The sequence below is a fragment of the Ranitomeya variabilis genome, chromosome 1 (genome assembly GCF_051348905.1).
Source record: "Ranitomeya variabilis isolate aRanVar5 chromosome 1, aRanVar5.hap1, whole genome shotgun sequence".
NCBI classification, from domain to species: Eukaryota; Metazoa; Chordata; class Amphibia; order Anura; family Dendrobatidae; genus Ranitomeya; species Ranitomeya variabilis.
Genome location: NC_135232.1, coordinates 756008747 through 756032317, shown reverse-complemented (window position 1 = coordinate 756032317; position 23571 = coordinate 756008747). Strand labels below are relative to the sequence as shown.

At 49.4% G+C, this 23571-nt stretch overlaps 1 protein-coding gene across 11 annotated transcripts in view; it reads right to left on the bottom strand.

Moving 5' to 3' along the window:
* PWWP3A (PWWP domain containing 3A, DNA repair factor) overlaps positions 1-23571 on the bottom strand; it is a 159886-nt gene that overhangs the window by 25059 nt on the left and 111256 nt on the right. For all 11 annotated transcript variants that reach the window (XM_077271036.1, XM_077270985.1, XM_077271073.1 and 8 more), the window contains 4 exons: positions 15221-15281; positions 4706-4781; positions 2138-2188; positions 802-1223 (listed from right to left, as the gene is read on the bottom strand). In XM_077271036.1, coding sequence (XP_077127151.1) covers positions 802-1223; positions 2138-2188; positions 4706-4781; positions 15221-15281 — 610 coding nt within the window. The remainder of the gene's footprint in view (positions 1-801; positions 1224-2137; positions 2189-4705; positions 4782-15220; positions 15282-23571) is intronic.

The window sequence follows — 23571 nt, the reverse complement described above, 5'->3', positions numbered from 1 at the left end:
ACGCGTGCACAGCAACTTCCTGTCATGAGCACAGCGGTGTAATCCATGAGGCCCCTCCCTTTCCCTTGATGTAATGCCTCATAAGAACAACTCCATTTTAGACACGGATACTCTGAAGGCGGCGGCCCTGATTATGGCTCGCAGCCGGTGAGTTTTGCAGGGTGGCTTTCGAGGTGAATGTGTCTCCAACTGTGTGCGCTAACAACGTGGGCCGTGTGGAGTGAGTGCGGCTATGCGGAGTGGGTGGGGCTATGTGGAGTGGGCAGGGATTGATACATACACAGCAGAAAAAATGCGGCAGCACTCACCAGTCCTAGAGTGGTATGAATCCTTTATTCAAGCATAAAAAACATCATCTTCATGTGGGGTGTGTAGATGGAACAAGGGTGTGCAGGGATAGACGGCGGCCGTTTCGCGCTAACAATGGCGCTTCCACGGGTCAATGGTGCATCCCCGAGCCGTGAAGATGATGTTTTTTATGCTTGAATAAAGGATTCATACTACTCTAGGACTGCATTTTTTCTGCTATTTTTGTCGAACACTTCTTTCCATGCGAGCACCCCTGATCCGTTGTCAGGCTCTCCCTTGCACTGCATATGGACTTTGGTCGGCTCTGTGCCTCATAGCTGTGCGGCTCAGCATTTTTTCTTTGATTGATTTCATACACCTATACATACACTCAAAAAAAAAAATCTATATAGATATCTATTCATCTATCTATCTATCTATCTATCTATCTATCTATCTATCTATCTATCTATCTATATAATAAAATGTTATTGGAATAGAAATAAATTTTACCTCAGGGATCAAAACTTCAAAGATAAACCGGGTCTGATCGCCATGCATTAGGTTTTCCGTTTTGCTGCTCTTTTTCACACAGATTGCCTGCAAGTGGCTCGTCATCAGTTCTATCTGCTCTTCATCTTCAATATAGGTGTCTAGGCAGTTTATGTGTCGTTTTGAAGACTGAAACTTTTTTAGCCATTGTGACTTTTTCTTCCCTTCCAAGATGTCTATAAGGTGATTTTCGGCCTCTTTAGCATTCACTATGAACGCCACTAGTTTTTCATTTGCACGGTCCCTGGCTGCCCGCGATCGATCTGGAAGCTGCTTCCTGCTCCACTGTGGGTTATTGTTGAATATGTCTTGCTGAGCTTCAGCTATTTCAGGGAACTTTAGTTCTCTTTTGCCACCTTCCACTTCTCTCCGTACAGGCAAACCTAAAATACAGAGCACAACACCAATTGCAGAACTGAAATGTGTCATCTAGGCTTGCCACAGATGAAAAAAACGTAAGCACAACAGTTTATTAGATGGTGCAAAACTAGGTTCCCAAACCGTGCTAGGTCAGTAAAGTAAACTGATATGGACATGACAAGTGCAGTATACCGCGTTGCACCATATCCCATACTTGTTCTGGAAAAGGTTCAATTGACCCCTGATCCTATTCTCTATATAAGCTATGCTTTTTTATCCTCCAGGGGCAGTGATTACCATGAGCAACTTCTCCTTTCTATACTTTATAGTGCAGTCGGTTCACTGAGGAAGGTCTAAGTGATCGAAATGTTTGTTTAAATCCAACAACTGTACGTGGATCTAATTAAATATTTCACTTCAGCATTTTGTTGTGTGCAAAGTTTACTTTACTGATCCATGTATGTTATGACATGCTTCATAGAAAAAGCAGATGTGGAATGACAAGCACGAGATTTGTGCCGTTCTTCCAACGCGCCTATGTTAAATGCCGCTGTTAGAGATTGACAGAGGCATTTAAGATATTAACAGCGGCAGGTAGATTGCAATTCCACCCACAGCTGTTGGGGGCACGTGACACATGATCAAATCACATGTGGGCTCAGCGCTGGAGCCCGCATCAAGGAGGGGGAGGCAACCTATGACATATAGGTATGTCACAGGTCGTAAAGGTGTTAAAGGGGTTTTCCATCCCTAGTGCACCCAATCACTGATCTGCTCCTGTTACAGAAGGATTTGGGAAAGCAAGGTATTCAGTAAAGAGCTCATCTATGACAATTATTTCATATGAAAGGGACATGTCAAGTAGTGGCCAACCCCTAGAATATCAACACTAAAATACAATAAAATTGTACACATTGTAGGAGTCTAAACCACTTACTGATATCTGCAGTGCAGAAATCCAGAAACGAACCAGAAAAGGAACCACAGCCTGCAATACAGTAAAGAAAATTACATTTACTTTCTACACAACTATCCATTTCATCATATACCCTTCATTCAGGTAAACTTTTTATTAAAAAAAAATTACAATAACGAAGAGACAAAAAAATGTGTGTACACAGAAAAGGCAACTATCATCTTCAGAGAGCAAGAGTGCTTGAACTCCTCTAGGGACAACTACTGGATGTAGCAATCCCAAATGTCAACATCAAACTTTTAACGAGCCTTGCCACATAATTTAGAAGAAGAAACCAAACCAGAACCTCCATTCGCAGACCGGTGTCTTGTGTTTTTTACCCCTCTTCCATGCAATCAGGACTTTGACAGTGGGTGCAAGTTTCTCCTTGTGGAGAGTGCCAAGTTGCATAGGAAGATTGTTCAGCCATGCAATGCTCCTCTGGGAAATGAAATATGGAAATAGCCACCTTACACATTAAAAGCAGTGACTTTAGAGCCACATGTTGGAAGTAGTAATCCTAAAAGTCAATGTTGACCCTTTATTGAGCCTTGCCACATGAATTAGGATAAAAAGCCAAACCAGACACTCCATTTGCAGACATGTGTTATTGACTTTCAAACTGGCGTAAAGATACTCTCCACAATGAGAAGTGTTCCCCCTTAGGGTACTGTCACACAGTGCAATTTTGAGCGCTACGACGGCACGATTCGTGACGTCGCAGCGTCGTATGATTATCGCTCCAGCGTCGTAGACTGCGGTCACACTGTGCAATCACGGCGCTGGAGCGATGCCGAAGTCCCCGGGTAACCAGGGTAAACATCGGGTTACTAAGCGCAGGGCCGCGCTTAGTAACCCGATGTTTACCCTGGTTACCAGCGTAAACGTAAAAAAAAAAAAAAACAGTACATACTTACATTCCGGTGTCTGTCCCCCGGCGTTCTGCTTCTCTCCACTGTGTAAGCGCCATAGCCGGAAAGCACAGCGGTGACGTCACCGCTGTGCTCGCTTTCCGGCTGGCCGGCGCTCACAGTGCAGAGAAGCTGAGACGCCGGAGGACAGACACCGGAATGTGAGTATGTACTGTTTGTTTTTTTTACGTTTATGCTGGTAACCAGGGTAAACATCGGGTTACTAAGCACGGCCCTGCACTTAGTTACCCGATGTTTACCCTGGTTAAAAGGGAACACATCGCTGGATCGCTGTCACACACAACGATCCAGCGATGTCAGCGGGTGATCAAGCGACGAAAGAAAGTTCCATACGATCTGCTACGACGTACGATTCTCAGCAGGGTCCCTGATCGCTGCTGCGTGTCAGACACTGCGATATCGTATGGATATCGCTAGAACGTCACGAATCGTACCGTTGTAGCGATCAAAATTGCACTGTGTGACAGTACCCTTAGTCCCCGTAGAAAAGGTGGTATGCTTGATTCAAAAGATTGAGTACAATCTTAAATATTTAATGACATGCTTGATAACCTTGAGCTGATTACGTGCTAATCCACATAGACTGAAGTAGAAGAACATACAATTAATAAACACCCGTTGGCCGACAGCTCTCTCTCCCTACTCCACATTTTCCAGCATTCTTGTGTTTTCAATTAAGAAAGAGGAGTAATCCAATGCCAGACATGACAACAGCCACTTATCTTATGGGGAAACAAAAGGGTTGGGCAATGACGTTCAACAAGCATATTCCTTGGTCACCTCATAAAAGTCAGACAATCAAATTCTCTTGCCTAAATGGCAGGTTCACGGGACTTATTTCTAATGTGTATGGAGAAGGAAAGGGGAGCCTTTAGCGTCAAATATAAATGGAGAGAAGACAGATCATCTCTGCAGGAAGAGAAACTGGATAAATCATATACTCAAATCTTAAGACTGCACAAGGAAATCTGCATATCCAAAACTGTCCCCTAAGGGTATGTGTCCACGGGCCGGATTACATCTGGATTAGCTGCGGATTGAACGCTGCGTACAAACGCAGCGTTCAGATGTTACAGCATAGTGGAGGCGATTTTATGAAATCCCGTCTCCACTATGCATGCGAATATGCATCCGGCGGCCCTGCGTTTACGGACATGCGGCGCGTCTTTTTAGAACGCAGCATGTCTGTTTACCTTGTGGCGACACTACGTCGCCCCAAGGTAAATAACAGGGTCCTATGTATAGGGTGCGGCGATTCCGGATGTGTGCAATGAACACATCCGGCATCACCGCGCATACAGAAGGGGGCAGTGCTTTGGGCGGAGCGGGTTTTCCACTCCGTCCAAAGCGCAGTCAATCCAGACAGTGGACACGAACCCTTACTGCCCATGGTAAGTAGCAGAACTAGGCCATCTATAATAATTATTTTTATAGCGCCAACATATTTTGCAGCACTTTACAATTTTAGACGGAGCTTAAACAGACAAAGACATTACAGAATAAGCATAACTCCGATATCAAAAGGAGTGAGTCCTGCTCGCAGGCTTACAATCACATTCAATATAGTCATTTAGGCTATCGCAGGGGTTGATATGCCGAGTGAAAAAAAGCTACTTACCCAAGCGAATTCTGTAGTCCGATATTAGAGAATCACACCAATCAATAAAATTGCCGAAGTCTTTGCGAGCATTTTCCTTAGAGGATGATAGAATTGAAAGCATAATTATTCACTTTTTAAGGCTAAACCTATATAGGAACACAAAAGTTATCATAAGTCAAGGGGAGAAAAATAAAGTGGAGTTGCACTGAGACTTCATTATCCTCTAGAAGGAAAAAAAGTCAACAGTGCTTATTGAGAAAATATCTAATCACATGGGAAACAAAGTTACAAAGCAATTTTGTGGCATCGCAGATGAAATTGTGCCACTGTACAGCCTCTGCTTCTGGTGACACACACCCCATAAATTGTTAAGTGGGTTTACAGTGGTTTAAAGGGAACCTGTGACATAAGGAACCTGTGACATAAAAAGACGCGATAAACCTGCAGATATTGGGTTATTCTGCAGGTTAATAGCATTCTGAACCGGTCTGGCGCCTGCATTTAGAACATCACTGCTGGGAGGCAATTAATTTAATTCCTCCCGGCAGCATACAGGTTTCAGTTGCAGGGGTGACACCGGCACAACTTCAGTCAGAGCTATATTATTATATTATAATAGTACAAACATAGTAATAATTTAAGAGTGAAAATATGAGAAAATAATGGAAAAGCGTAATACAAATTTCTAAGGCACATGAACACGATATATATATATATATATATATATATATATATATATATATATATATATATATATATATATATATATATATAAAAAAAGAGTAGAAAGGTAAATAATAACAATATACCATATACTGTGTAGATATTACAGACTGTTACCAATGTAGAAAGGGCACCATAGAAGAACATGTTCATGAATAGGGGGTTATAATCCAAATCAGATATCGTAAAGTGCAGCGCTGGGGTTCTGGGTTCCAATTCCACCAAGGACAACAACTGCAAGGAGTTTGTATGTTCTCCCCGGGTTTGCGTGGGTTTCCTCCAGTGGCAAACAGAAAAAGAATCTCACCAGTCCATGAAAGACCGCACCCGACATATTACAATAGTACAAACATAGTAAATATAGTGTTTTTTTTTTTTATTATTTCAACATAATTTAAGACTAATAACTACACGGTATATGGTATATTATTATTTACCTTTCTACTCTTTTTATATCATGTTCATGTGCCCTAGAAATGTGTACTATGCTTTTCAATTATTTTCTAGTCAGGTATGAGAGTCTTGCATCTCATATTTTCAATACTCAAATTATGTTTAAAAAAAAATAAATAAATCACTATTTACGGTACTGTTTGTGCCTTGCACTTACTCTCAAACAGCTTTCCTATGTGAAGGGAGAGACAATAGATAGAGTCCTATTTTTTTTTTTATTTTCACAAGAGTAACAGGAGAAAATGGACCCCAAAATTTGTTGTTCAATTGCTCCTGAGTACGGAATGTGGTGGGAAACTGCTATTTGAACACACTGCAGAGCTCCTAAAGGAAGGAGTGACATTTTGGAGCACAGACTGATGGAATGGTCTGCAGGCGCCATGTTGCGTTTGCACAGCCTCTGATGTGCCTAAACAGTCGAAACCTCTCACAAGTGACTGCATTTTTGAAGACTAGACCACTCAAGGAATTATATTAAGGCATAATTATAGTAATGCTTTTGGCTTTACTGGTGTATGAATTTATAATGTGGTGTTTGTTATGTGTAAGTTGTGCAGACTACATCAGATTATAAAAGTGTGTTGGGTTAACAAGGTAAAACCAAATTTTATGAATTTATGGATGTGTTAAACACTTTGGAGCAATCCTTAATGCAAAGGCCAGGTTTTTCTGGGCACAAGAGTAAAATTGAGTAACTTCATATTCACCTCTTGGAGCATACTCTGAACCTTTAGGTTGGGGTCACCCTTGCGAGTTCAATGCGAGAAACTCGCGTGAGTCTCTCGCATCAATACCCGGCACTGCCACTGGCACTCGGGACCGGAGAGTGCGGCTGCATGTATTTCTATGCAGCCACATGCTCCGGTCCCGAGTGCTGACGACAGTGCTGGGACTTGATGCGCGAGTTTGAGTTTCTTGCATTGAACTCGCAAGTGTGACCCCCGGACTTATAGTGTTCTTCCCTTCCTCACAGTTTGGAGAACGTCACCAGGAAAGCATTAACCTGTTACAATATGAGCACCAACAGTCTCAGAAGTACTGGGACCCTCACCTTCCTGACTGCCAAATATTAGGGCCTTGATGACTACCTCCTGAAACTCAAGGAAGCATTGTACAGTGCCATCTGTATGAAGTGCATGGCCAGCTTTTCATACTATACTTTTTATTTCAGCATGGCCCTATATGGTTTGAGGACCTAATCTGAGAGATCTACATCCGTCATTAATGTATTATAATCCAGGATACAATCTGGCTTTTGGATCTCTGTGGTCGTACCTCGGACAGTAACAAGGGATCAGTTATCACAGTGTATGGTGGTAAAGATAAGAATATTGTGGAGAGAGACTTGGGTTTCCACGCTGTTGATGAAATGATGAATAGGCGCACGATACACTGAACTTTATTACTTGCAGCTTTATTTTCGATGCTTGACATTCAAATATTGGCACCAATGAGGCACATGACAAAGTTCATCTTTCATCGTTAAACCCCTCAAAAATTGTTTTGTATAAAAACATAAAATTATACCCACTGTAAGGCACTGGTGTTTCTGCCAGTGAATTTAGAGAGACAGTGACAAAGGAAAGTTAAAGGGAACCTGTCAGCACATTTTGCCGCTATAAGATGTGGCCACTGCCTTTCATGGCTTATCTACAGCATTCTGTAATGCTGTAGATAAGCCCCGGTCTGACCTGCAAGTGAAGAAAAATAAGTTATATGATACTCACCCGGGGGGTGGTCCAGGTCTGGCGCCTCTCATCTTCTTGCGACACCGCCCTCCTGCTTCTTCATCGCTCCCCGGCATCAGCGCTCCTGCGCAGTCTTACTTCTCTGCCCTGTTGAGGACAGAGTAAAGTACTGAAGTGTGGAGGCGCTGGGTCTCAGACCTTTCCGCCGCCTGCGCACTGCAGTACTTTCATCTGCCCACAACAAGGCAGAGAAGTACGCCTGCGCAGGAGCGCTGATGCCGGAGGGCGATGAAGAAGCAGGAGGGCGGTGTCACAAGATGGGAAGAGAAGGACCCGGACCTGCGACACCCATCGGACCGGACAGGACCGCCCCCTGGGTGAGTATAATATAACTTATTTTTCTTCACTTGCAGGTCGGACCGGGGGCTTATCTACAGCATTATAAAATGCTGTAGCTAAGCCCTGGAAGGCGGTGGTTGCATCTTATAGCGGCAAAATCTGCTGAAAGGTTCCCTTTAAATCAAACGTCCTTTATTGTCCAGCAACTGCACACATTAAATTGCTCCCCTCCGTATCACAGCCAGGAACAGGTAAATAAAGACTAGTGCTGCTGGCACTTGCACCCCTGTAAGGTTCTCGGGTGCTAATACGTTTGCCCACGTCGCTGGCTCTGGTCTGTGTTAGATTTACACAGGCATATATCCACAGCACATTCAGCTCTGCTACGTGATAACTACAAACACAAACCGACACACCCAAACCTTAACTTCAGGTTTAAATGAAAACCGTGGCCATGGGCCACTTGCAGGGCCGGTTTTAGACAAAGTGGGGCCCTAGGCAAAAATTTAAAGTGGGGGCCCCAAATGATAACATATCGGCCAATGGGTCTGCCACTATTAGCTGTACGCAGGGGCATTGCTAGAGTCAGAAAAGATTGGGGGCCCAAGACAAAGAGTTGCCCCCAACCCCCTCTTAATTTTTTTTTTTTAACTCTTCAGATAAAACAGTGCTAACTCTCTGAGAACAGATAATGTAGTAAATGTCACCTGCAGTCCTATGCAACACCACAGATAGTCTTACTCTGAAACGCTATGCCTATGTTCACATGCAGCATTTTTTTTTTCAGTAGCCAAAACCTTTTCTTTTAGCAGTAAAAATGTTGCGTTCAAAGCACCTGTTTTTCAGCTTGTTTTGTGGTGTTCTTCACACTTTTTTTCAGCTTTTTTTGGAGTGAGGATGTTTGCTTTGTCTACAATATGTTTAAGGCCACGTTCACACGTTGAGTGTTTGGTCAGTATTTCAAATCAGCATATGTAAGCCAAAACCAGGAGGGTGAGAAATACAGAAGTGGTGACGTGTTTCTCAGGCTATGTGCACACGTTGCGGATTTTGCTGTGGATCTGCAGCAGTTTTCCATGCATTGTACAGCACCATGTAAACGTATGGAAAACAAAATCCGCCGTACACATGTTGCGGAAAATACCACGTAGAAACGCTGCGTTGTATTTTCCGCAGCATGTCAATTCTGTGTTCGAATTCCGCAGCCGTTTTACACCTGCTCCATAATTGGAATCCGCAGGTGTAAAAACGCTGTTGAAAACCGCACAAAAAACGCGGTAATTCCGCGATAAATCCACGGTAAATCTGCAGGTAAAACGGAGGGGATTTAAAAAGTGCTACAGCAGTTTACAGCATTTTACAGCACAAGCAAAAACTGAGATTTTCAGAAATCTCCTGCACACCCTTTTATTTTCTCCTGACTGAATTTCACAACTGCAGCGTTTTTTTAAATCTGCAGCATGTCACTTCTTTCAGCAATTTTTTTCACCCGTAGAAAGCAATGAAAAAGTTTTAAAAATGCTGCAAATGTTGCAACGTTGTTTTTCGCTGCGTTTTTTGTGAATAACACTAACTTTATTAAACATGTACTGTAGACAAAATGCATACTGTAAAAAACAAACAGCAAAAGTTCTTAAGGGTGTGTTTCCACAATCAGAAAATGCTGCGGGTCGGCTGCTGTGTACTTGTGCAGCGTCCAACCCACAGCGGCCACATGTTACAGTATAGTGGATGGGATTTCAAGAAATTCCATCTCTACTATCACCTGCACCTCACCTGCGGAGACGGACATGTTGCGCGTCTCTCCAGACCCCAGCATGCCAATTTATCTCGCGTAGACGCAAGTCTCCACAAGAGAAATCTCACCCGTGCAATGTATAGGACGCAGGGATTCCGCACAGATCAATGAACACATGCGGAATCACCTGTGTTCAAAACATGGCAGCACTTTGGATGCAGCACATGTCCGCTGCATCCAAAGGGCTGCCATTTCCGGATCCTCTGCAAATACCCTAAAAAATGGGTGTTTTGAAAGCAGTTTACTGCCAAGAGAGCATGTTTTGGCTGCAAAAAAAAAAAATGCACCAAAAACGCTGATTCCTATGCACACCTGTACTATATATGTGTATGATTTACCCTTATTATTTCACGTGGGAATTCATTTATTTCTATATAATAAATGCCCTGATTCAGCAGAAAATATTCCTGTCTTGTGTCATCCAGAGAGTAGTGACAGAAGGTCGCCCTGTCAGATTACAAGCAGTGATTTAGTGGTCAGAACCTATGCTGATGGCTGCTGTATGTGACTGTGAAACCTGATCCTATAGCCATCAGCCCAGATCTCCGGGACCACATGAGTAAATCACTGCACTGAGGGGGTCTCAAGGGGGGTTTGGGAGAGACGCCACTGCTGTACACCTTCTGGGCACTTCATACAGGGGCTGCAGAGGTAGGGGGCCCCCTTTCTAGGTGGGGGCCCCAGGCGTCTGCCTGTGCCAAACGCCGGCCCTGGCCACTTGTAAGACCCGGACGGGAGTGAGATCCATCCCACTACCATCCTATACATCTCTCCAAAAATAAAAACCCAATATAAGTTTTCCTAAACTGACTAGGTCAAATAACTTGACCCAGTCCACACTTTTATTCTGCATTGTAATCACTGCCGTGACTGTGATTACAATGCACTCCAGCTGGTTCCATATGCTTCTAAGTGCATTCTGCAGATACATAACGTCCCTTACATACGATTCCCGTCACTGTCTCACACCATATACAAGTGTGGGGGTTTCCACTGTTTCACCACCTCAGGGGCTCTGCAAACGTGGCATTGTGTACAAAATCTGTTCCAGACAAAATTTGCACGCTTTCTCTTCTGAGCCCTGTCATCTGTGAAAACAGCAATTCTACTTTTGGGATATACAGAGACTGAAAATTGCTAATTTTTCAGCATTTTTTACCAAATTTCTGATACTTTCATAAATAAATAAGAGCACATTTTTAACCTAAATTTATCACCAACACTGTCACAAAAACAATCTCAAAATCATTGGAGTGAAGTTGAAGAATTCCAGAGTTGTTACCACATAGGGTGAGAAGAATTGAAAAATAGGTCTCGGTACTTAAACGGAATTTGCTGCGCTCTGTATAGCAGCGTCCACAACACAGACAGATTTAGGTGTACATTCTTCATATTCAGAAAGATTCCAATCAAAAGTGAGGTAATAAAGAGCTCATGAATATGGAGGGTTATATGGCAGCATATTTAGTGATTTTATCACAACCACACTAAGTAGTCCAATCAGGATCCCTGTTCTCAGACACGGTGGTAGAAACAGGATGACAGATCCCCTTTCAGGGTTTGAGGGTTTAACCCATTTACCCCCCACCCAAGCCGGTTTTCACCTTCATGACCAGGCAAAATTTTACAATTCTGACCAGTTTCCCTTTATGAGGTATCGTATTTTTCAGACTATAAGACGCACCAGACCACCAGACCGTAAGACGCACCTAGATTTTAGAGGAGAAAATTAGAAAAAAAAATTGAAGCAAAAAAATGTAGTCAATTCTGTACCAATATCCCCTATCCATCCTGGTAAGCAGGGCCTCCATCTCGGTCCTGGTATATATGGCCCCATCCTTATCCTGGTATGATTGGCCCCATCCCCATTCTGGTATGCATGGCCCCATTAGAAAAACATTAAAAAAACCCCCAAACCATTACACTTCCCTTCCTGCGCTTCCTTGCAGCGTCTTGTTCCTATGCCAGCAGCTGCTTTATGCTTGTAAGCAGCGCATGGCAGGGATGTCATGCGCTGCTTACAAGCTGAAGGACAGCTACCGGAATACTCACTGCTCTCCACGCCGGGACTATGTGCGTGGAGAGCAGTGAGTATTCATTGCTATCCCTGACGATGGCACGCCGCCGAAACACGCGTAGGGGAAGTGGCACCATCGCACGGTGAGGTAAGATATGCTTATTACATCCATTACATCAATGTAGGATAATATGGTCTTCACATCTATGCTCCAGCGTTCTATCCAATGTGTATTGCAGGCACTTTAGCCGTAATTTTTGGGGTTATGGGAATATAGTCAATACACTATATGATTTTTTCTAGTCTCTGGATACAAGTTGTATTTATGTTGGTACTTATTTGTGCATTTTCAATTTTTGACTATATTGTCTATTAGTATGACGTCTTGTTTTTGCCTGCCATCTGGTGGTGCCACTTACTTTATTTGGCTCATCACCTTGCACTATATTGGCACTTTTTTAACATTGTTTGTCTTTTAAATTATTTCAAATAAAGTTTTGTACTTTTATTGTTCATCTTGCTTTATTGTTCATCCTTATGTGCTCTCTTAGTAATGAAAAGGTGTCAGCCCGACACCCTCATTACAAAGCCGATAAGTAAACACAAACACACACATTGTCACCAGCCTATGTAGGAGCATTAACAGAACGAACGTACATAGGCTGTAACCAAACAGCAACTGTTAATTTTAAAGAATATAAAAATGGAGTGGGCTCCCGTGTAATTTTAACAACCAGCAGAGGGAAAGCAGAAGTCTGTTCTTAATATTCTGGGAAGGAGCCAATAGCCATAAAGGTTCCCAGGCTATTAATATCAGCTGACACCTGTTTGCTTAGACTTTACTGGCTAGTTTACAGGGGGACCCCAGAAAAATTTTTGACATAGGGTCCCCCTATGAAATCTAGCCAGCAAAGGCTAGGCAGACAGCTGTGGATTGATATTAATAGCCTAGGAAGGGGCCAGGGATATGGAGGCCTCCGAGAATTAAAACATCAGCTCTCAGCCGCCCCAGAAAATGCGCATTTATAAGATGCACCACTTCTGGTGCTTAGCCTCGCTTTTCCCACTTGCCCTGTAGTGGTGGCAAGTGGGGTTCATATTTGTGGGGATGAGGTCCCCTTTGTATTGTCAGGTGACATCAAGCCTACAGGTTAGTAATAGAGAGGTGTTATAAGACACCTACTGTATCCATTACTAACCCCACAGTGGTATAGTATAAAAACACAGACAACCAGAGTAAAGTCCTTTATTTGAAATAATGATACAGACTCCTTTATTGAATTTACATTAAACCATATTTACTGAACACCTAATCCACCGAAAACCAACATCTACTGCAACAAAAATAAAATAATAAACCACAATATTCCTCTCCTGTCTGCCGTTAAGATAATCCATAATGTCCCACGACGATCCTGATCAATTTGAGAGCAGTGACATCAGCCGGCGATACACCGACAGGAGGTAATCGCTCCCGCAGTGCATAGCACTGAGCTGCCGTTATCAGCTCTGGTGATCTCCCTTACAGCACCACTGCTTCGTGGGAAAGTTCTCATGCACCGGTGCCGCAAGTGAGAGCACTGGAGCTGATCAGCTGATAAACTCCAGTGAACTCTCTCACAGCAGCTCAGTGATACACACTGACAGGAGGTAATTGCTCACGCAGTGTATCTCCGGTGGCCGGGTAGAGTAGTCATATCTCCACACGTCTAGATAAATTCCTTGAGGGGTCTAGTTTCTAAAATGGTGTCGCTTGTGGGAGGGATTCCACTGTTTAGGTACAGCATGAACTTTCCAAACAGGTCTGGTCATGGCATCCACTAATGATTCCAGCAAATTTTGTGTAATAAAAAAAATAAAATAACATAAAAAATTGTGGTCTGAAGACCGACCCATGTGCCTCCTACGGACACGAAGCATGAACTGGTTCGGGCTGGAGCCAGTGGTAGGTGTATACTGCAGAGGAGGAGCTAATTATTTTATATTCACTTAGTATCAGCCTCCTAGCGGCAGCAGCATACACCCATGGTCCTGTGCCCCCAATATGGCGAAGGAGAAATGAACATTTAACTTTTCACAGAAGTTTTACTTTAGACCCAAATTTCTTTATTTTCACAAGAGTAACAGGAGAAAATGGACCCCAAAAATTGTTTCTCGCCGATACCCCATATGTGGGTGAAAATAACTGTTTGGGCACACAACAGGGTTCGGAAGGGAAGGAGCGCCATTTGACTTTTTGAACACAAAATTTGCTGGAATCATTAGTGGATGCCATGACCTGTTTTGAAAGTCCCTGCTGTACCTAAACAGTGGAATCCCTCCCACAAGCGACACCATTTTGGAACCTAAACCCCTCAAGGAATTTATCTAGACGTGTGGTGAGCGCTTTGAACCCCCAGGTGCTTCACAGAAGTTTACAACGTTTATCTGTGAAAATAAAAAATATATATTTTTCTCACAAAAATGTTGTTTTACCCTCAAATGTTTTCTATTTCACAAGCATAGCAGGAGAAAATAGACCCCAAAATTTGTTTTGTAATTTCTCCTGAGTACACCAATGCCCTATATGTGGTCGAAAACTACTTTTGAGGCACAGTGCAAGGCTCAGAAGAGGAAAAATGGCCATATTGCGAGTTCAGATTTTGCTGGAATGGTTTGAGGGTGCCATGTCACTTGGCAGAGCCCCCGAGGTGCCAGAACGGAAGAAAAACCCCATATGTGACCTTACTTTACAAACTACACCCCCACTGAATTCATCTAGGAGATTAGTGATCATATTGACACCACATGAGCCTCACAGAATTTCATTAGGTGGTGAAGAAAGAATAAATTACACTTTTAGAATTAGTCCTCTTTCAGACTTTCATGGGCCCGGTACGTGTGGTGACAGTTTTCAGACGTACTGGAGACACATACGTAGACCCATTCAAGTGAAAGGGTCTGTGCACATGTCAGTGTGTTTCCACGGACCGTGTGTCCGTGGGCAAAACAAGCCGACATGTCTGGTTTTTTTTAACAGCAGTACGGTCCCCAAAACGTCCTGAACACATGCATCTTCAGGATGCACATAGCGATGAATATAATGGTGGAGGACAGAAAAACCAACTCCTTCCACCAGTCAGTATGTGCGACTGAGACAGCAGACGTGATGACGTAGAGTCAGTGCACACAGCAAAGACCGGAGCAGAGTGCCGGGGAACAGGAGCGAGGTGTTTTCTTTTCTCCTTTTTTAATGTGTGTGTGGGATTGGTGTCCGTATATAGAGGGATATATGATGTCTCATACTGTATATAGGGGGTATGTGATGGCTCATACTGTATATAGGGTGCTATGTGGAAAATCTTGCTGTATATATTGAGGCTATGTGAGGGCTCCTGCTGTATAAATAAAGAGGATTATTCAGCAAATACACATTCAAGATACTGAACCAGTACAAATATACTCCAAGACATGAATTATTTAATCATAAAACAGTTGGATCTGAAAAGTCACTGACTTTTGCAAATAAAACTTACCAGAAACTGCTGCTTTTCTGGACAATCATAATGTTTTATGGTTCGTAGTGCAACTTTAAAGCTATAGAATGAGAATAAAATCGGTCTTTAGATTTAAAACTTTAGGAAATTACAAAAGCAATAAAAATAAAATTAAAAGCGGCTCGGAACAATATACGGTTAGCATTGGGTAGAGGGGGATACACAACTCAAGGATAAATAGTTGTCTAGGATTTCATTCACGCAGACAGCGCTTCTTGTATATGTGATTTTATCATAACTACACTAAGCAGTCCAGCAAGTAACGCATCACTGGTATCAGGATTTCTGCTCTCAGATAAGGTGGTATAAACCTGATGACAGAGGCATACTTCCTGTATACATTTGTATTAATGCAGGTATTTAAAAAAAAAAAAGTTTAACCCTTTTCTGCCATGGACATATTTTGTGTAAACCAAATAAAGTTTATTAAAGGGAACCTGTCAGCAGGATTGTGCTTAGTAACGTACAGTGTCAGGTCGGCGCCATTATACTTTATTAAAATGATATCTTGGTGATGAAATCCATCTTGTGGTGGTTGTTTAATCTTTATTTTCAGTTTTGTGTTAATGATCTGCCCGTGCTCCGGGGGACTTCATGTGGTGCTCTGATTAGCTATTCATAATGTAGACAGACTGCTGACAGGTCACTGATCCCTCAATAACCTTCCCCTAGTTTACATAATGAATACCTGTACATCCTGAAGAAGAAAACAAAAAACCCTTCAGCAGGCCGGTGTCTGATCTGCAGCATAATCACATGTTTAGTGTCCTAGTAATCACTGTTCTTGATGTTATTGAGCAAGTACAAAAAAATAAAATAAATAAATTTGAAAATGGCGCCCGCGCAGTAGCAACTACTGGTGTGTATAGAGATCCGATAATTACTATTTCTCAGGCGCTGGCGACATCTTGCGGAGAAGAAAAAAAAAAAAACTTTTTCCAGCTATCAGATCTCTATACACACACAGATAGCTGCTTCTGCGCAGGCATTATTTTCTAATTGATTTTTTTTTTTTTTTTTTACACTTGCTCAATAACATCAAGACGACTTAACTGGACACTAAGCATGTGATTATGCTGCAGAGCAGGCACCTGCAGAAGCGTTTTTGTCTTTTTCTTCAGTATGTACATATATTCATTATGTAAACTAGGGGGCAGATGAGTGAGGGATCAGTGACCTGTCAGCAGTCTGTCTACATTATGAATACCTAATCAGAGCACCACATGAAGACCCCACAGGCCGCCCCAAGGCTCGGTCAGATCATTAACACAAAACTGAAAACCGGTTTTTACTTACCGGTAATAGGATTTTACAGAGTCCACGACAGCACCCTACGAGAGAGAGGGGATCCGCCCACCATCTGGACAGGAACCTACAGGATTTAAAGGGGCGGTCCCCCTCACCACTCCAGTTTGTGTTTCAGAGTATAAGGGACACCGCCATTGAGTTAGTACACAATCATATATACTTAAACATTACTAAATACCATCACCTCTAAAGAGTGACAACTAAAGGCACACCTTCCAATAGAGTGCAGGAATCCAGTGATTAACTACGGGGGGGGGGGAATGTGCGGGTGCTGTCGTGGACTCTGTAAAATTCTATTACCGGTAAGTAAAAACTGGTTTTCCTATCGCCACGACAGCACCCTACGAGAGACTTTCAAAGACTAATCACCTGGGAAGGGACTACATCACTAAGTACTGAACGGCCAAACTCTAAGTTGGCCTTAGATGATAGATCAAGACGGTAATGTTTATAAAAGGTGGAAGGAGATGACCACGTTGCCGCCTTATATATCACGTCTATGGAGACGTCCGTTTTCTCCGCCCAGGACGAGGCCATGGCTCGAGTGGAGTGGGCCTTGATGCCTTCTGGTGGAATTTGACCTTTGGCAGTATAGGCAAGACATATTGCATCTCTGATCCATCTGGCGATAGAACCTTTTGTTACACTCACCCCTTTCCTTGGATTCTGAAAGGAAACAAACAGAGCCCTACTCTGCCTCCAAGGTTCTGTTTTGTGCAAGTATTTTAATACTGTTCTTCTAACACAGGGGTCGGGAACCTATGGCTCGCGAGCCAGATATGGCTCTTTTGATGGCCGTATCTGGCTCGCGGGGGGGGGGGGCGGTCCGCCCCGGGCGGCACAATGCGGGGGGCGGCACAATGCGGGGGGCGGGTCGCCGGCAGCGCAGAATTTACCTGTTCGCATCTCGGCTTCAGAAAAATGGCCGCCGCGATCTCCATCTGCGCATGCGCGGCATCCCGCGGCCATTTTCCTGAAGCCCCAGGCAGCAGAGCGCTCCACCTGCGCACGCGCGGCCTCAGGAAGATGGCCGCCCCCACCGATAACCAGACAGAGCAGGATCGCGGTCAGGTAAAACTTGTTTTGTTTTTTTTTTTATTGAGAGCGGCGATCGGGGGGGGGGGGGGGGCCCAGGGCAGAAAGCTGGACACAGGGGGGCAGAAAGCTGGACACAGGGGGGCAGAAAGCTGGACACAGGGGGGCAGAAAGCTGGACACAGGGGGGCAGAAAGCTGGACACAGGGGGGCAGAAAGCTGGACACAGGGGGGCAGAAAGCTGGACACAGGGGGGCAGAAAGCTGGACACAGGGGGGCAGAAAGCTGGACACAGGGGGGCAGAAAGCTGGACACAGGGGGGCAGAACGCTGGACACAGGGGGGCAGAACGCTGGACACAGGGGGGCAGAACGCTGGACACAGGGGGGCAGAACGCTGGACACAGGGGGGCAGAACGCTGGACACAGGGGGGCAGAACGCTGGACACAGGGGGGCAGAACGCTGGACACAGGGGGGCAGAACGCTGGACACAGGGGGGCAGAACGCTGGACACAGGGGGGCAGAACGCTGGACACAGGGGGGCAGAACGCTGGACACAGGGGGGCAGAACGCTGGACACAGGGGGGCAGAACGCTGGACACAGGGGGGCAGAACGCTGGACACAGGGGGGCAGAACGCTGGACACAGGGGGGCAGAACGCTGGACACAGGGGGGCAGAACGCTGGACACAGGGGGGCAGAACGCTGGACACAGGGGGGCAGAACGCTGGACACAGGGGGGCAGAACGCTGGACACAGGGGGGCAGAACGCTGGACACAGGGGGGCAGAACGCTGGACACAGGGGGGCAGAACGCTGGACACAGGGGGGCAGAACGCTGGACACAGGGGGGCAGAACGCTGGACACAGGGGGGCAGAACGCTGGACACAGGGGGGCAGAACGCTGGACACAGGGGGGCAGAACGCTGGACACAGGGGGGCAGAACGCTGGACACAGGGGGGCAGAACGCTGGACACAGGGGGGCAGAACGCTGGACACAGGGGGGCAGAACGCTGGACACAGGGGGGCAGAACGCTGGACACAGGGGGGCAGAACGCTGGACACAGGGGGGCAGAACGCTGGACACAGGGGGGCAGAACGCTGGACACAGGGGGGCAGAACGCTGGACACAGGGGGGCAGAACGCTGGACACAGGGGGGCAGAACGCTGGACACAGGGGGGCAGAACGCTGGACACAGGGGGGCAGAACGCTGGACACAGGGGGGCAGAACGCTGGACACAGGGGGGCAGAACGCTGGACACAGGGGGGCAGAACGCTGGACACAGGGGGGCAGAACGCTGGACACAGGGGGGCAGAACGCTGGACACAGGGGGGCAGAACGCTGGACACAGGGGGGCAGAACGCTGGACACAGGGGGGCAGAACGCTGGACACAGGGGGGCAGAACGCTGGACACAGGGGGGCAGAACGCTGGACACAGGGGGGCAGAACGCTGGACACAGGGGGGCAGAACGCTGGACACAGGGGGGCAGAACGCTGGACACAGGGGGGCAGAACGCTGGACACAGGGGGGCAGAACGCTGGACACAGGGGGGCAGAACGCTGGACACAGGGGGGCAGAACGCTGGACACAGGGGGGCAGAACGCTGGACACAGGGGGGCAGAACGCTGGACACAGGGGGGCAGAACGCTGGACACAGGGGGGCAGAACGCTGGACACAGGGGGGCAGAACGCTGGACACAGGGGGGCAGAACGCTGGACACAGGGGGGCAGAACGCTGGACACAGGGGGGCAGAACGCTGGACACAGGGGGGCAGAACGCTGGACACAGGGGGGCAGAACGCTGGACACAGGGGGGCAGAACGCTGGACACAGGGGGGCAGAACGCTGGACACAGGGGGGCAGAACGCTGGACACAGGGGGGCAGAACGCTGGACACAGGGGGGCAGAACGCTGGACACAGGGGGGCAGAACGCTGGACACAGGGGGGCAGAACGCTGGACACAGGGGGGCAGAACGCTGGACACAGGGGGGCAGAACGCTGGACACAGGGGGGCAGAACGCTGGACACAGGGGGGCAGAACGCTGGACACAGGGGGGCAGAACGCTGGACACAGGGGGGCAGAACGCTGGACACAGGGGGGCAGAACGCTGGACACAGGGGGGCAGAACGCTGGACACAGGGGGGCAGAACGCTGGACACAGGGGGGCAGAACGCTGGACACAGGGGGGCAGAACGCTGGACACAGGGGGGCAGAACGCTGGACACAGGGGGGCAGAACGCTGGACACAGGGGGGCAGAACGCTGGACACAGGGGGGCAGAACGCTGGACACAGGGGGGCAGAACGCTGGACACAGGGGGGCAGAACGCTGGACACAGGGGGGCAGAACGCTGGACACAGGGGGGCAGAACGCTGGACACAGGGGGGCAGAACGCTGGACACAGGGGGGCAGAACGCTGGACACAGGGGGGCAGAACGCTGGACACAGGGGGGCAGAACGCTGGACACAGGGGGGCAGAACGCTGGACACAGGGGGGCAGAACGCTGGACACAGGGGGGCAGAACGCTGGACACAGGGGGGCAGAACGCTGGACACAGGGGGGCAGAACGCTGGACACAGGGGGGCAGAACGCTGGACACAGGGGGGCAGAACGCTGGACACAGGGGGGCAGAACGCTGGACACAGGGGGGCAGAACGCTGGACACAGGGGGGCAGAACGCTGGACACAGGGGGGCAGAACGCTGGACACAGGGGGGCAGAACGCTGGACACAGGGGGGCAGAACGCTGGACACAGGGGGGCAGAACGCTGGACACAGGGGGGCAGAACGCTGGACACAGGGGGGCAGAACGCTGGACACAGGGGGGCAGAACGCTGGACACAGGGGGGCAGAACGCTGGACACAGGGGGGCAGAACGCTGGACACAGGGGGGCAGAACGCTGGACACAGGGGGGCAGAACGCTGGACACAGGGGGGCAGAACGCTGGACACAGGGGGGCAGAACGCTGGACACAGGGGGGCAGAACGCTGGACACAGGGGGGCAGAACGCTGGACACAGGGGGGCAGAACGCTGGACACAGGGGGGCAGAACGCTGGACACAGGGGGGCAGAACGCTGGACACAGGGGGGCAGAACGCTGGACACAGGGGGGCAGAACGCTGGACACAGGGGGGCAGAACGCTGGACACAGGGGGGCAGAACGCTGGACACAGGGGGGCAGAACGCTGGACACAGGGGGGCAGAACGCTGGACACAGGGGGGCAGAACGCTGGACACAGGGGGGCAGAACGCTGGACACAGGGGGGCAGAACGCTGGACACAGGGGGGCAGAACGCTGGACACAGGGGGGCAGAACGCTGGACACAGGGGGGCAGAACGCTGGACACAGGGGGGCAGAACGCTGGACACAGGGGGGCAGAACGCTGGACACAGGGGGGCAGAACGCTGGACACAGGGGGGCAGAACGCTGGACACAGGGGGGCAGAACGCTGGACACAGGGGGGCAGAACGCTGGACACAGGGGGGCAGAACGCTGGACACAGGGGGGCAGAACGCTGGACACAGGGGGGCAGAACGCTGGACACAGGGGGGCAGAACGCTGGACACAGGGGGGCAGAACGCTGGACACAGGGGGGCAGAACGCTGGACACAGGGGGGCAGAACGCTGGACACAGGGGGGCAGAACGCTGGACACAGGGGGGCAGAACGCTGGACACAGGGGGGCAGAACGCTGGACACAGGGGGGCAGAACGCTGGACACAGGGGGGCAGAACGCTGGACACAGGGGGGCAGAACGCTGGACACAGGGGGGCAGAACGCTGGACACAGGGGGGCAGAACGCTGGACACAGGGGGGCAGAACGCTGGACACAGGGGGGCAGAACGCTGGACACAGGGGGGCAGAACGCTGGACACAGGGGGGCAGAACGCTGGACACAGGGGGGCAGAACGCTGGACACAGGGGGGCAGAACGCTGGACACAGGGGGGCAGAACGCTGGACACAGGGGGGCAGAACGCTGGACACAGGGGGGCAGAACGCTGGACACAGGGGGGCAGAACGCTGGACACAGGGGGGCAGAACGCTGGACACAGGGGGGCAGAACGCTGGACACAGGGGGGCAGAACGCTGGACACAGGGGGGCAGAACGCTGGACACAGGGGGGCAGAACGCTGGACACAGGGGGGCAGAACGCTGGACACAGGGGGGCAGAACGCTGGACACAGGGGGGCAGAACGCTGGACACAGGGGGGCAGAACGCTGGACACAGGGGGGCAGAACGCTGGACACAGGGGGGCAGAACGCTGGACACAGGGGGGCAGAACGCTGGACACAGGGGGGCAGAACGCTGGACACAGGGGGGCAGAACGCTGGACACAGGGGGGCAGAACGCTGGACACAGGGGGGCAGAACGCTGGACACAGGGGGGCAGAACGCTGGACACAGGGGGGCAGAACGCTGGACACAGGGGGGCAGAACGCTGGACACAGGGGGGCAGAACGCTGGACACAGGGGGGCAGAACGCTGGACACAGGGGGGCAGAACGCTGGACACAGGGGGGCAGAACGCTGGACACAGGGGGGCAGAACGCTGGACACAGGGGGGCAGAACGCTGGACACAGGGGGGCAGAACGCTGGACACAGGGGGGCAGAACGCTGGACACAGGGGGGCAGAACGCTGGACACAGGGGGGCAGAACGCTGGACACAGGGGGGCAGAACGCTGGACACAGGGGGGCAGAACGCTGGACACAGGGGGGCAGAACGCTGGACACAGGGGGGCAGAACGCTGGACACAGGGGGGCAGAACGCTGGACACAGGGGGGCAGAACGCTGGACACAGGGGGGCAGAACGCTGGACACAGGGGGGCAGAACGCTGGACACAGGGGGGCAGAACGCTGGACACAGGGGGGCAGAACGCTGGACACAGGGGGGCAGAACGCTGGACACAGGGGGGCAGAACGCTGGACACAGGGGGGCAGAACGCTGGACACAGGGGGGCAGAACGCTGGACACAGGGGGGCAGAACGCTGGACACAGGGGGGCAGAACGCTGGACACAGGGGGGCAGAACGCTGGACACAGGGGGGCAGAACGCTGGACACAGGGGGGCAGAACGCTGGACACAGGGGGGCAGAACGCTGGACACAGGGGGGCAGAACGCTGGACACAGGGGGGCAGAACGCTGGACACAGGGGGGCAGAACGCTGGACACAGGGGGGCAGAACGCTGGACACAGGGGGGCAGAACGCTGGACACAGGGGGGCAGAACGCTGGACACAGGGGGCAGAACGCTGGACACAGGGGCAGAACGCTGGACACAGGGGCAGAACGCTGGACACAGGGGCAGAACGCTGGACACAGGGGCAGAACGCTGGACACAGGGGCAGAACGCTGGACACAGGGGCAGAACGCTGGACACAGGGGCAGAACGCTGGACACAGGGGCAGAACGCTGGACACAGGGGCAGAACGCTGGACACAGGGGCAGAACGCTGGACACAGGGGCAGAACGCTGGACACTGGGGCAGAACGCTGGACACTGGGGCAGAACGCTGGACACTGGGGCAGAACGCTGGACACTGGGGCAGAACGCTGGACACTGGGGCAGAACGCTGGACACTGGGGCAGAACGCTGGACACTGGGGCAGAACGCTGGACACTGGGGCAGAACGCTGGACACTGGGGCAGAACGCTGGACACTGGGGCAGAACGCTGGACACTGGGGCAGAACGCTGGACACTGGGGCAGAACGCTGGACACTGGGGCAGAACGCTGGACACTGGGGCAGAACGCTGGACACTGGGGCAGAACGCTGGACACTGGGGCAGAACGCTGGACACTGGGGCAGAACGCTGGACACTGGGGCAGAACGCTGGACACTGGGGCAGAACGCTGGACACTGGGGCAGAACGCTGGACACTGGGGCAGAACGCTGGACACTGGGGCAGAACGCTGGACACTGGGGCAGAACGCTGGACACTGGGGCAGAACGCTGGACACTGGGGCAGAACGCTGGACACTGGG